This window comes from Mustela putorius, unplaced genomic scaffold (genome assembly GCF_011764305.1).
Source record: "Mustela putorius furo isolate JIRA1106 unplaced genomic scaffold, ASM1176430v1.1 tig00000357_pilon_pilon_pilon, whole genome shotgun sequence".
Classification (NCBI taxonomy): Eukaryota; Metazoa; Chordata; class Mammalia; order Carnivora; family Mustelidae; genus Mustela; species Mustela putorius.
Window position 1 is genome coordinate 1 of NW_025421362.1, and position 14,763 is coordinate 14,763.

General features: G+C 49.6%; 1 protein-coding gene across 2 annotated transcripts; it reads right to left on the reverse strand.

The window, feature by feature from the left end:
- Positions 1-10,003: 10,003 nt before the first annotated feature.
- Positions 10,004-12,179, reverse strand: LOC123391853 (cathelin-like). 2 transcript variants are annotated; one of them, XM_045079358.1, is made up of 4 exons: positions 11,950-12,179; positions 11,193-11,300; positions 10,984-11,055; positions 10,004-10,234 (listed from the first exon to the last, which is right to left on the reverse strand). In XM_045079358.1, exons 1-4 carry the CDS (start codon positions 12,145-12,147, stop codon positions 10,082-10,084), a joined length of 531 nt encoding a protein of 176 aa, XP_044935293.1. In that variant the 5' UTR covers positions 12,148-12,179; the 3' UTR covers positions 10,004-10,081. The 2 variants fall into 2 exon arrangements, with proteins under 2 accessions (XP_044935293.1, XP_044935294.1); XM_045079359.1 differs by having other exon boundaries at positions 10,004-10,210; positions 11,950-12,177.
- Positions 12,180-14,763: the final 2,584 nt, after the last annotated feature.

Sequence of the window (14,763 nt, forward strand, 5' to 3'; positions counted from 1 at the left end):
CATTAAGAGACATAACAAAGTCAATCTATGCTGCACAGTTAGGCAGATCATCATGGACACACACAGTTACAAAATGCAGACAGATACAGATGTCTTTTGATTACACACATATGCCCTATTTTATGGTGATAGACACAGGTATTGGCTATATAGGGTGGTGACTCAAACACTGCCACCAGCACTGCCATTGATGATTGTGATTTTTTTTTTCATAGTTGATAAGCACCTCTTGGTAAAGTTTAGAAAGTGTTTTCCCTTGATTTATAATCTATGCAAAAAAACATTACCTTTTAGTGTTATCTAAAACAGATTTATATTCTAAAGATCAGAGCATTACAAATAGATTCATGGACCATGAGAGACAAAAAACAGGAGAGGGAAAAATTGATACAGATTTAAGAGACATTTTTAAAAAATGGAGGAATGTTGTGGATCTTGTCTGAATCTGATTCAACAATTTGCAAAAGGACTTTTTGTGAGATGTTCAGGTAAATCTGAACATGGACTAAGTGTTAAATGATATGGATAGCACTACTGATAATTTTGTGACACCCATATGATAATGATACTGTTGTTATGTAAGGCAAAATTGTCCTTATTTTAATAGAGTTGCACTTGTGATATACGTAAGGAGTGGTCTGCCAACATTATATGGGATTTGCTTTAAAAGATTCGCAATGAGAGAAAAAAAAATATATGGAAAGGGATGAATCAAGAGTAGCAAAACATTTCAAAGCCTGATATGGATCCAATAGGATCCAAGTTTCTGTGTAAAGATTAATTTGATGTCAGGGTATTTTAAGGCAATTTTAACATAGTCCTCAGAATCAACAAAAAAATGTTGAGCATAGAGGAATAAGGAGCAGATGAAACAAGAGATGAAAAACTAGACCAAATTAGATTGGCCAGTTGAAAGCGAATTTAGGGACACCTGGGTGGCTCAGTCTGCATTTTTGGCTCAAGTTATGACCCCAGGGTCCTGGGATCAGGTCCCACATTGGACTCCCTGATCAGCAGCGAGTCTGCTTCTTCCTCTCCTTCTGCCCCTGACCCTGCTCATGCTCTCTCTCCCATTCTCTCTTAAATAAATAAAGAAAATCTTAAAAAAACACAAAAAAAAAGAAAGAAATTCTCTCCCCTTCTCTCTGCTGCCCCTCCCCTCTGCTCATTTGCACGTGCGCTCTCCCTCTCTCTCAAAAAAAAACTTAAAAAAATCTTTAGGGGTACCTGGGTGGCTCAGTCATTTAAGCATCTGCCTTCAGTTCAGGTCATGCTCTCAGGGTCTTGGGATTAAGCCCCAAGTCAGGCTCCTTGCTCAGTGGGGAGTCTGCTTTTTCCTCTCCCTCTGCCCTTCCCTCTGCTTGCTCTCTCTCTCTCTCTCTCAAATAAATAAATAAATAAAATATTTTAAAATTTAAAAAAAAAAAAACTTTTAGGGGCACCTGGGTGGCTCAGTAGGTTAAGCCTCTGCCTTCGGCTCAGGTCATGGTCCCAGGATCCTGGGATCGAGCCCTGCATCGGGCTCTCTGCTCAGCGGGGAGCCTGCTTCCCCCTCTCTCTCTGCCTGCCTCTCTGCCTACTTGTGATCTGTCTGTCAAATGAATAAACAAAATCTTTTAAAAAAATAAAATAAACTTTTAAAAATAAAATACTATCATTTCAACAGATAATCAATATTGAAAAGTTATCAGTAGTTTATATTCTTTGTCAAGTGTGTACTTGACAAAGCACATCTCAATAATGACCTTAAATTTTCAAAGGTTAAAGGAAAATGTGGTCTCACCAAAAACAAAAATAAATAAGCCTGTGGGGCAGAAGACACAAACAGGCATTTCTCCAAAGAAGACATCCAGATGGCCAACAGACACATGAAAAGATGTTCAACATCACTTATCATCAGGGAAATGTAAATCAAAACTACAATGAGGTATCACCTCATACCCATCAGAATGGCTAAAATCAAAAACACAAGAAATAACAAGTGTTGGTGAAGTTGCAGAAAAATAGGAACTCTTGTGCACTGTTGGTGGGAATGCAAACTGGTGCAGCCACTGTGGAAAACAGTATGGAGTTTCCTCAAAAAGTTAAAAATAGAACTACTCCATGATCCAGTAATCATGCTACTAGATATTTACCCCCCAAATACAAAAATACTAATTCGAAGGGATATATCAGTAAATGAATGGATAAAGAAGATGTGGTATTGGGCGCCTGGGTGGCTCAGTGGGTTAAGTCTCTGACTTCGGCTCAGGTCATGATCTTGGGGTCCTGGGATTGAGTCCCGCATCCGGCTCTCTGCTCAGCAGGGAGCCTGCTTCCTCCTCTCTCTCTGCCTGCCTCTCTGCCTACTTGTGATCTCTCTCTGCCAAATAAATAAATAAAATTCTTTTAAAAAAAAAAAAAGAAGATGTGGTATTTATATATAATGGAATATTACTCAGTCACAAAAAAAAAAAAAAAAAAGAATTCTTGCCACTTGCTCTGACATGGACAGACCTAGAGAGCATAACGCTAAGCAAAATATGTCTGTCAGAAAAAGGCAAATACCATATGGTTTCACTCATATGTGAAATTTTTTTTTTAAAGATTTTATTTATTTATTTGACAGAGAGAAATCACAAGTAGATGGAGAGGCAGGCAGAGAGAGAGAGAGGGAAGCAGGCTCTCCGCTGAGCAGAGAGCCCGATGCGGGACTCGATCCCAGGACCCTGAGATCATGACCTGAGCCGAAGGCAGCGGCTTAAACCATGAGCCACCCAGGCGCCCTCATATGTGAAACTTAAGAAACCAAACAAACAAAGGGGTAAATAAGAGATAGAGACAAACCATGAAACAGACTCAAGTATAGAGAATAAACTGACGGTTACCAGAGGGGAAATGGGCCGGGGGATGGGTGAAACAGGAGATGCGGATTAAGGACTGCAGTTGTCAGGATGAGCAGTAGGTGATGTATGGAAGTGTTGAATCACTATACTGTACACCTGAAACACAATGTTGTCTATTAACTATACCGGAATTAAAATTGTTAAAGTTAATTAATTAACTAATTAATTAATTAACTTGTGGTTGATGGGGAAATATTTTAGACTTGTCCAGTACTTACTTACAAATTAATTAGAAGTAACATTTAAAATGTAGTTCCTCAGAAGCGCTTGCCACAACAGGTGGTGTAGCCTGACCCCCGGACAGAGGCGGCGGTTAGCACCATGGACAGTGTCCAGGACCCAAGGGGGACGGCAACCCCTCTCCACCGCAGGGCAGGTGAGCAGTCGAAGGAGTCCTCAGCAGCGCGCACAGCGCCCAGCCTCAACCGCCACATCCTGAGGGGCAGCCGAGGCCTAGGACACCGCTGACACCAGCTCGGCGCCTGAGGTCCAAGTGCGGGAGGAAGTAGGACGGTCACCTCCTCTCTCCCTTGTCCCTTCGGCCCGCCGAACCAGTCCGCCGACTCACCGTGAGCCGCCGAACCCCGAGCACAGCCCGCGGGTCCCACCTCCGAGCCTAGGCTGACAGGAAGGCGAAGCGGGGGCAGGGGCGACAGTGGCATAGGCAAGCCCATGGAGGACCACGCGGCGATCCTAGGCGCCGCAGGTGGGTCAGAAGGAGGCGGGGATTCTAAAGGAAGTGCGTCAGCCCGCGGCGTGCAGCCCGCCGGGAAGCGTAGTTCAGAAGCAGAACGGTCCTCTGTCCCTCCAGTTCTTAGATGGGACCCCGAGTGCAGGGAGCTGTCACCGCGTGTGAACAGTGCCATGACTTTATGTGATCAGGACCGTGACGCCACATGATCAGAGCCACTGACTCCAGGTGATGGGAAATGTGGCCCCTCTAACCGTGACTGTGACCCCCACATGCTGGGGCCATGACGCAAGTAATCAGAGCCTGCAGCCCCCTGCCAAGGGCCCTGACCCCACTTAATCAAAGGCTTGACTCCAGGTCTTCTGGGGCTGTGACCACTGCCTTGCTCAGAGCAGTCACCCCTATAGTGCTATTCTCCCATCCAGGATCTAACTTCTCTGGGGTCTCCACCATAAGTCTTTGTGGGCAGGACCCCAGTGTCCTCATGTGGAAACCCAACTTCACCTGCTATGGACCCCACATAGGTGGGGCTGTTACCCCTGGTGCAGGGAATGATGCTAAGGTGGTAGATAATTAGTTATCTTTTATAAATTGGGTGTAGATAATCAGTGAGCTAGACGGATGGAATAGTTAATTTGTGGGGTAACAAAGTGATTTCCATTCTTCCTGTTAAAAAACTATGGAAGGGAAATGCGGGAAGGACAGGGCAGAGGGGAAATCCTGGCTCTGACCACAGTCAGAATGGTTTTTTGATATATTAGGGAGAGATTTTAGCCTGCCACTCCCTTGCAGAGTATTCAGTAAACTTCTATCTCAATCAATCAATCTGTCAATAGGATGGGAAAGATTTTAATGTCACTTTCTCAGAGCTGTGACCACAGATGACCAGAGCCCTCACCATGGTCAGGTCTGGTCAGGACCATGACCTCCACATGCTCAGGGCCATGACCATGGTTCACCTGCTGTGAGGAGGCTCTGCCAGGCCCTCAGGAAGGAGGCGGCAGGCATCCGCTCCCAGCTGCCACAGGATGGAGAGTGTCCTTTAGGTCTTGAATCCTGGAGCAGTCAGCTAAGTTGGGGAGGAAGTATGAAGGACTTATTTTTCCCTTATGTTCTCCATGTTTTTTAGTGACCTTTGATCCTCTCAGATTATCTCATACTAAACAATATAATATGACGGTTGAAAACACTGAATTTGCAATCCAAAAGAACTCATGGAAAATCCCAAACCCACCACTTCCTCACTTTGGAGTCCTAGTTTCATCATCGAAATGTGAACTAGGGGTCCTCTGTCCACCCAACACACGGCCTCTCAGATACAGGGCAGGAGGCTTAAAAATCCCTACTCCTCAGGCAGTTTAACTGGGATTTCCTTTGTAGATAAAGCTGAGTATTTCAAACTAGGCTGGTTCAAACAAACAAACAAAAAATCAGCATATTCTTGTGTTCTGATGTGAACATATATTAGGTAAAGAGATCAGATTCAAAATCAGGTTGTAATTACATACAATATATTGTCATTATTGTGGGAATGCAACAGAATTCTTATCCCAAGAAGGAACGGAATAATGTAACTTAGGGACTAGATGGATTAAGTGTGTCTATGGGAGAAAGTGTGCCCCTCAGCTCCGGCCTGAGGCAGCCTTACCCAGAAGCCTCCTTCACCCATATCCGGACAAGGATAACCCCCGGCCACCTCCCTCCACTCACCCAACCTTCGAAAAGCCCTTCCCTCTCTGCATCCCTGGGCCTTTGGATCTGGAACCATCGGCCAGGAACAGCCCCAGGGTGTGGGAGGTATTGGTGGGTCTGAGCTCCGCTGTGCCCTTGGGTACCAGAGCAGCATCCGGGTACAGACAGAGCAGGGGAGGGGCTATGCCGGCCGACTGGAAGCCCGAGCCAGACCCAGGATGGCTCTGACGCTGGAGTTTGGCCATGGGCAAGAAAACTTTCCCTCTTTCACCAGCTGGAGCCGAGGCTTGCCTATTTGCACCCTACTCGGATTTTGGAATCAGACTAGTCCTGTGAAATGTCCATTCCCTCGCAAGCAAGCGGTAATGTGATAAAGACCGTGCTGTGACTGGGTGAGACGGGGCTGTATTCAGTTCACCAAACTCTTACCAGGCAATTTAAGGAAATCTGTCTATCTTGGGGAAGTTATTTGACATTTTCCTATCTTGGGTGGGGTTTCTTTTCCACGTTTTTTTTGGTTTTTGGTTTTTCCCCCATGTGCAGTGTAGGGAGATTACCCTTTATCTTCCTTAAGGGAGAGACAGGGAAGGAGAGAAGCAGACATTCCCAGTGGTTAACTTAGGCGGAGGCTTCTAAGTGCCCCCTCCCTGCTCTTGACCGAGGCTCCAGGCACCCTGGAAGCAGCCCGCAGGGCTATAGGTTCAGCTTGAGGAAATCCTTCTGGCTCCATGTGAAACCACCACATCTAGTTCAGCTGTCCAGCCCACCCTGGAGCTCCTATGGGATCCTCCTCTTGGCCTAACCCCCTGCATGCTAATGGCTTGTTTGGATTGCTTTTTCACCTCACGTTTTTCTTCTGGATTCCACAGGCTCCCCTAACTCGGTTGCTTGCCCCAGGCCAAAGATACAGCACCCCAGGCTCCTGAGGTGGCCAGCCAGACCTGCCCTGGGGCCCCAGAACCAGACCACAGCCTTCCCTCAGACCCACGCTGATGTATACGTCCTCATCCCCGCCAACAGGATCGGGCCAAACTAGAAGCAGGCACTTGGTGTCTTTCAAATGCCACAAAGCCCCTTGTGAACAGGGAGGACCACTGCTGGTCACACAAACCATCGGGCTGACTGGCGCCAACATGTGGAAGAGGGGAAAACACCTCCTGGCCAACTGAGCACGACTCCACCATCCTCCTCCTAAAAGCCATGAGCTCATGTGCTCTGGGGCTGGAGCTCGTGTTATGGGGCAGTCTGGTGACAAACAGTATGTCTAGAAGCAGGCAGAGGCTAAATCCAGGCCCATGGAGACATTTCCATATCCACCCTACTGATTTATTTACTTTTCAACCACAGGCTCTTATACCAATCAAAAGCTTTAAAAACAAAAACAAACAAACAAACAAAAACTCCAAAAATCTGGCACCGAGATCACAAAGAGGGAATATATTGTTGATCCTTGGAGCAGCACAGTGACGTTCCGCAGGAGATGAGCAGATGCCCACAAGGCCAAACTCTACTCCTCTCTGCTCACAGGTGGCATCCGGCTTGTTACAAGGCACCAGTCAATGCACCTGACCTTCCTGTGCGTGCTGGGGCTGCTCCAGGGAACGTAGCCCCAAACTCTGAGCTCCCATCAGTAATTTTCACCGCGAGACCACAGGTAGGCTACACGCTTCCTCTGCCTCATGTTTAAAGACCTTCCAGTCTCAGGACGCCTGGGTGGCTCAGTTGGTTAAGCAGCTGCCTTCAGCTCAGGTCATGATCCCAGCGTCCTGGGATTGAGTCCCACATCGGGCTCCTTGCTCAGCGGGGAGCCTGCTTCTCCCTCTGCCTCTGCCTGCCATTCTGTCTGCCTGTGCTCGCTCTCTCCCCCTCTCACTCTCTGATAAATTAAAAAAAAAAGCAGTTTAAAAAAAAAAGACCTTCCAGTCTTAAGTCACCAAAGTCGTCCTTGGATTAATCAGAAAGTTCAGGTTATCCACAGCCCAACCTCTCCACTAAAGGAAGAGAGGGACTGCCATTCCTTGGGTGCCTACTATGTGTTCTGGAGGGGGCAGCCCACAGCCTCAGTGACTGATACGGGTCAATGTCACCAGCGGCTTTGACCCTCTTTTTTTTTTTTTTTTAAGATTTTATTTATTTATTTGACAGAGATCACAAGTAGGCAGAGAGGCAGGCAGAGAGAGAGAAGAGAAAGCAGGCTTCCTGCTAAGCAGAGAGCCCGATGCAGGGCTTGATCCCAGAACCCTGGAATCATGACCTGAGCCGATAGCAGAGGCTTAACCCACTGAGCCACCCAGGTGCCCCCAGTGGCTCTGATCTTTGTCTGGAGTGCTTCCTCCCATCACAAACATCAGTGAGGGCTACCCAGTCTAAAAACATGGCTCCTGAATCCATGCTTCTGCCCCCAAACCAGCCACAAGGAGCAAAGACCATCCAAAGAGCTGTTAAAGGATTGACTCTACTACAAAAATAATCTAAATATAATACTGATTGTAGATTCTAATAGGTGGGTACATGTTCACTATACAGTTATTTCAGTGGTTCTGTATGTTATTTTTTCAGTGAGCTCTACGCCCAGTGTGGGGCTCAAACTCATGACCCCGAGATCAAGAGTCACATGCTCTACTGACTGAGCCAGCCAGGTGCCCCTGTTTAACTACTTTCTAAATAAAATACTGAGAAAATTTTAAAAACTAAATAAATCACACAAAGATGAATACCTTTGGGGGTGCCTGGGTGGCTCAGTGGGTTAAAGCCTCTGCCTTTGGCTCAGGTCATGATCTCAGGGTCCTGGGATCGAGCCCAGCATCGGGCTCTCTGCTCAGCAGGGAGCCTGCTTCCTCCTCTCTCTCTGCCTGCCTCTCTGCCTACTTGTGATCTGTCTGTCAAGTAAATAAAATCTTTAAAAAAAAAAAAAAAGATGAATACCTTTGATGGAAGAGAAAACCTATTTCCTAAAGGAAGAGCCTTTCCAGAACCTTGTAATCAGAGGAGACCATGTCCCTTCACTAAGACAATTAACTCTGATTTCCAGAGTGATCACAATGATGGCCCACAACAGGGCATGGGAATTCAGTAGTTGATGAACAGTGGACGTCACAGAAAGGAGGGTCAAGTGGAACCCACTCAACTTGGGAAGGTAGGAGCCATGGAAGCAGAAAACTTAGTGTGACCTGCTCACCAGGAAGAAGCAAGTGTGAGAGATAACAAAGGAAATGCTATGTGATATCCTGCCTCCTGTTGCTCTTAGAACAGGATATCTATGTCTTATTTTAGGCTGGCCCAGAAGCAGATCTAAGACAAGGACACAAGGGGAAGGAGTTTATTTGGCAGGCAAATACGGAAAGCAGCAGTGGGAGCATAAGGAAGTGAGAAGGAACAGGAACAGAAGAAGCCAGAACAGGGTGTGTTAGTAAACAGGTCATTGTTGTGGGCAGCAAGGCCACAACCAGCTGGGGACGTGAGCAATGTGTAACCCATCTTGGCGTGGATTCACCCAAGGAACAAGGAAGAGAAAATATTTTTCCACCAATTCCTGCCAATCTTTGGTTGAGGCTACTCCCCGGAGTGCCAACTCCCCTGGCAAAGAGCCACAGGTGCTTCTAGTCAGCTACTGAATGGCAAGTGGGCAAGACGCTGACAGTGTCCTAAGCACCCATGTCTCTCCTAGCCAGAGCTCTTCAACCTGTTGAGCAAGATTCTTGCTTTTTTTTTTTTTTAAAGATTTTATTTATTTATTTATTTGAGAGAGAGACAGTGAGAGAGAGCATGAGTGAGGAGAAGGTCAGAGGGAGAAGCAGACTCCCCATGGACCTGGGAGCCCGATGCAGGACTTGATCCCGGGACTCTGGGATCATGACCTGAGCCGAAGGCAGTCGTCCAACCAACTGAGCCACCCAGGCGTCCAAGATTCTTGCTTTTAATAGTTCCAAGTGTTGGTACCATATGATCCCTAAACACAAACCCCCAACTTAAATCTGCTACCCAGCTAAAGAAACAGTGATGTTTTCCAATGCCAGAGAAGATGCCAGGAGAGGTGGGCTTTCCAGAGTTAGGCTTTTTTTTTCTTTTCTTTTTTTAAGATTTTATTTATTTATTTGACAGACAGAGATCACAAGTAGGCAGAGAAGCAGGCAGAGAGAGAGGGGGAAGCAGGCTCCCTGCTGAGCAGAGAGCCCAATGCGGGGCTCGATCCCAGGACCCTGGGATCATGACCTGAGCCGAAGGCAGAGGCTTTAACCCACCGAGCCACCTAGGCGCCCCCAGAGTTAGGCTTTACATGGGGAATTGGAACTTTATGGGAATTGCACGAGCAGGCTGACCTTAGAACCCAGCCTGCCAGAGACAGAACTGCCTGTGTTTGAGAGAATGCCTGGCCCCTCCCACAGCTGTGATCTCTATGGGAGCAGGAACAGCTCTGCAGCCTTTCCACTACCACTACACACAGGGTGCGTCTCCTTCATCACTGCTGGGTGTTCAACGAGGATGGTGGGAGGCATTTGAAGGGCATGGGGAAGAACCCTGAGAATGGAGACACCGTCCTTGCCCTCTTAGCCCTCCAGCCTCACCCCATGCCCTTCTGGGTGGAAGAGCGGCGCAGACTTTTGTGTTTTGCATGCGTGTGTGTTCGCGCACACACACAAGCGCGCGCGCACACACACGCATACGCGCACACACGCACAAGCCCTCCCAGGATTGAAGATTCCGTCATGGTAAGTAAGAGACAAGACAAGTAAAATTGAAGCTTGGAGGAAGTTGCTTTCACAAAAATTTATTTTTCAGGGTGTAGAAACCCGAGCCAGGGCAAAGCAGACCCTTAGGACTCTTCCTGGGGCAGCTGATACTTCGTAAAGAGTCCCCTGATTCTCCTGCCAATTCTGCGAATACCCCGCCGCGCTCTCCCGAGGAGATCGCGCAGCCCGCCGTATTTGCTGACTTCCAGGTTCTGTGCATCAAAAGGAAACACATTCTTTATGGGAGCTGGTCTGGACCCAGGGTCAAGACGAAACCCCTCCCATCCTAGACACTCCCCTTCTTGGGCCACCCCAAGAGCCTTGGGGCTCCGGGTCATCCTCTGGCTCTATCCTTCTGTTAGAGTATGTGATGGATTGAATCCCTGCACCCATGGAGGAAGAGACTGGCCTAGGGAAGGCAGGGGACTTCGCACGGTCTCACAGCTGAAAGCTTATTACTCAAACTAGCTCTCAAGCCTCAAAAGGAGTCCAAATCCCCTGGAGTGTTTGTTAAAGTACGAATTGTTGGGCCCCACCCCAGAATTTGATTCTGCAGGTCTGAGGGGGGCCTGTGAATTTGCATTTTTAAAAAAGATTTTATTTATTTATTTGACAGACAGAGATCACAAGTAGGCAGAGAGGCAGGCAGAGAGAGAGGGGGAAGCAGGCTCCCTGCTGAGCAGAGAGCCCAATGCGGGGCTGGATCCCAGGACCCCTGAGAAGGCAGAGGCTTAACCCACTGAGCCACCCAGGTGCCCTGAGAATTTGCATTTCTAACAAATTCCCAGGTTCTCAGGATCACACTTTGGGAACCACTGTTCTAAAGGGTTGTAGAGACAGTCCTGGAGACCTGAGGCTCAGGTTAAGGGAGAAGCCCAGGGTAGGAAGGGCTTCCTCTGCCTGGATGTGACAGTGGTTAAGTGGCCCATAGGATGTTCTATACACCACTCCCATTAACCCCTGCAACCCAGAAGGGGCCACTCACCTCCTCACAGCTGATGTCAAAGTAGCTCTTGTCTTCATCCAGGCTGACTGTCCCAGCGCACTGTTTCACCAGCTGAGAAGAGGAGGCTCTGGGTCAAATTGGAGCCTCCGTGCCATAACCTCCCAGCCTCACCCCAGTGGCTGGAAATATTCCCAGGAAGCCACTTGCTCAGCTCCCAGGGGGGCATCTGCCAGCACCCCCAGCCTTACCCCATTGTCCTTGAAATCACACTGCTCCAGGGGCTGCTGTGTTGTCTTGGGACACACAGTCTCCTTCACAGTGAAGCTTGCTGGCTGTGGGATGTTTGGGTTCTCGTCCTGGTCAGGGGAGGAAAGTGGGAAGACCAGACTCAGGCTCATGTTTGCCTTCTCTAATCTATATCCCTGCCCAGCTTCCCCAGCCCATGCCCCCCACCAACCTCCCAGCTAAGAGAGCAGCCTTTCAACAGCCCCTGCTGTGTGTCTGATACTTGCTACATGCTAAGGCACAGAGGTGAGGAGGGCAGAGCCCATTTCCGCCCTCCCCAAGCTGAGAGCATGAGCAGACCTCAGACAAGCTCTAATGAGTGGCACCCCCTTGTCAGGGAGCCGCAGGAAAACAGGGGTCTCCTGGAGAAAAAGACATTGCCACTGGAATCTCAAGGCTGAGCAGAGCCCTTCCCAGGGCAGGGAAGTCACATCCCAGAGCCAGTAATCCCACTCATCCCCAGAACTTCCAGAAGGCTGAATGGAATTGGCATCTCTTCACACACAGCAGAGATTCTAAGGCAAGAAGCGCTCATGCTGGGGGGGAGGGGGGGTTGGGAGGCAGCACACAGCTCTGGGAAGGTTTCCTGGAAGAGGTTGGACCACACTTAGAGAAAAGCCTTCTTGACATGAGCAAAGCATGAACAAAGGAAAGGACAGCACGGACATCCTGGCTGGCCAGAGCAGAGCGTCCCTCCCACTGCCACCCTCCCCGACTCACTCCTTGAGGCTCTGAGTTCAGCTTCAGGAGACGGTAGAGATTCTCATCTGAGGACCGCTGGTTTAAGCTATCCACAACACGGAGCACAGCCTCCCTGTAGCTCAGGGTCCGTGAGGTGGCCGGAGTGACCACCAGGCCGAGAAGCAGTAGCAACAGTGACCACCGCTGCAGGGAGGTGCTGTCCCTCTGGGTCTCCATGGTCCCCAAGTCGACCTCCTCCCAACCTGCAGGTCCCTCCTTTATACCCAACCTGAGTGTGATGCAAAGACCCAACCAGGAGCCTTCCTGACCCACCCATCACTGGCTGCCTGCCAGGATGTGGACAGAGGCTTGCCTCAGTCCCTCCTGTGGTTGCCTCACGGGGCTTGCTGGACAGCGGGCAAGAGGTCCTCACGTGTGACTAAAGAAATAGTTTCTCCATCTCCCCGGCAATGTGTTGGCCTCTCCTGGGCCCCACAGGGGAGTGTCATGGCCAGGGATGCTCAAGAGAGTTGAGTACCCCGGAAAAAAAGGAGACAGATAGCTGTCCAACATCCTTCTCCCCAGGAATCACGGTAATATAATATATTCACCACTCAATCTCCAGCTCTAGGCATTGTCTTGCATCCAGTTGGCACTCAGCTCATGTTTGATGAATGAATAACAGTAACCACCCCTCCTCTAGAGCCTGACCACCCCCTGCCCAGGCAGTTGTAAGGGAAACCTTCAAGGCCACAACATCCTGTTCTCTGGACCCAGCCCTTGGACAGCTCAGGGGCTCAGCTCTGGCTGTCCCCCTTTCTTGGGTCATCTCCACTTCCTTTCTCAGCCTGAAAATGGCCCATTGCCCTGGCTCCTCCCCACCCAAGCCCGAGGAAGGGTCATCTACCTTCATGGACCCCCTTCTTCACTCTCTGACACTCACGCTGCCATAGGCTGGCCAGCCCTCGCTGGATGCAGTGGTCCCTCTCAAGCCTTGTCTTTACCTGCACAGGCACTGATGACCCCTGCTCCACTGTCCCCTGATGCCACTCTCCTGGTTTCCCTCTCATGTCCCTGGTACTCCTTTTCAATCTCCTCCAAGGGACCCTTCTCTTAATATGGATGGGGGGGGGGTTTGCAGAATTGTATCCTGAGCTGTTTCTCTTCCCAGTCCTCTCATCTCCCTGGGGACATCCCCTCTCAGGACACCAGTTATGAGAGACAGACCTGGTCTGTATCTCTACATTCAAGACCCGCATGAATACCCACTGCTTGTCTACACCAGGTCTGCTGTTTTGCTCAGTGCCATTGCATGAACCCTGAGATGAAAGCTTGTGGTGTGCCCTGCCTGGTCCTTCTTCCTGGGAAGACCTCCCCCGTAGCCCCCTGTGCTGGTTTCTTTCCTTTTCTTTTTTTAAGATTTTATTTATTCATTTGAGAGAGAGAGAGAGCACACATAAGCAGGGAGAGTGCCAGAGGGAGAAGGAGAAGCAGGCTCCATGCTGAGCAGGAAGCCCGATGCGGGACTCAATTCCGGAACCTTAAGATCATGACCTGAGCCAAAGGCAGATGCTTAACCGACTGAGCCACCCAGGCGCCCCTTTGTTCTGGTTTCTGTCATCATCTTCTTTCCTCTGGAGTGTGACCATAATCTCCAGACTCCACTTTCTCTAGGTTCCGGACTCTCCCCAGGCCACAACCTATCATGCACAGCAATTTTCTAGGGGCTCTTTCAAACCCCTGCCTTTAGGAGCTCACATGCCTCCTGAGCTGGTATCAGAGCCTGGAGTCTTTTTCTTTTCTTTTTTTTTTTTAAAGACTTTATTTATTTATTTGAGAGAGAGAGAGGGAGAAAAAGAGAGAGAGCATGAGCAGGGGGAGAGGGAGAGGGAGAAGCAGACTCCCACTGAGCAGGGAGCCCGATGTGGGGCTTGATCCCAGGATCCTGAGATCATAACCTAAGCTGAAGGCAGGCACTTAACTGCCTGAGCCACCCAGGCACCCCCAGAGCCTGGAGTCTTATTGCTCCCCCTTGCCGTCACCCGCAGTCCTGCACACCCCAGACACCAGGATGCCCTATATATGCAAACGGCCCAGACCCCTCTGAGCTGCCTCCTCTTGCTTGACCTCTGCACCCAATCCCTCCGCTCGGCATGCCCTTCCACCTTGTGAAGGCTCCCCTGAACTCTGACCAGTCAGAGCAACCTCCTCCTCTTTGCTCCTCTTTGCTTCCTTCAGAAAGTCTCCTCTGAATTGACCCCAAATGACTCTCTCTGTCCAATGCTCTGGTTGAGACCTCAGGCTAGGGTGGCTGGGTCTGGGGGGTGTGGAGAGAGCACCGCTGGGAGAAACCATCAGCCAGAGTAACAGAAGGGTCCAGAGGCCATGCTAGTCCCAGCTCCCCTGTGCAACGGCCATGAGGCTGTGAGCCTTGGGGAAGTTTCTGGCTCCAGCAGCCCATGGGACTCTTGGGGGCTAGGGCAGGGCACCTCAGAAGGTGGCATCTTGGATGCATGATGCTGGTTGCACACTCAGTCTTGGGAGAAGGAAGAAGAAATGGGCTGCTGTGCAACCTAGTTTCACAGGCCAGCTGTTGCCTCAGTGGCCTCTTGGTCAAGCAGGGCTTTCGCATCGGTTCTGCCCAGACTCCGCAATTCCCACTGTGCACCTCTCCCCGCTGCTGGACCGGACCGCCAGACGACCTCGAATGGGGGCATCGTGAGCACCATCTTTTTCCTAGCTGTGTGACTTGGAGCAAGTTGGTTTGTTTTTCCTGGGCCTCGGTGGGCTCTCCTCATCTTCAGGATGGGATTACATGTCCTGTAATGTCTGCATGGGGACACATGTGTCCTG

Bases quoted from the DNA above. Each gene is read 5' to 3' on its own strand.
- LOC123391853 (XM_045079358.1), bottom strand. From the start codon at position 12,147: ATGGAGACCCAGAGGGACAGCACCTCCCTGCAGCGGTGGTCACTGTTG. The intron at 11,056-11,192 runs GTAAGGCTGGGG...TCCTCTTCTCAG, and splicing joins GTGATTTCAAGGACAATGGG to CTGGTGAAACAGTGCGCTGG. The intron at 10,235-10,983 runs GTGAGTGGCCCC...GCTCCCATAAAG, and splicing joins TTGACATCAGCTGTGAGGAG to AATGTGTTTCCTTTTGATGC.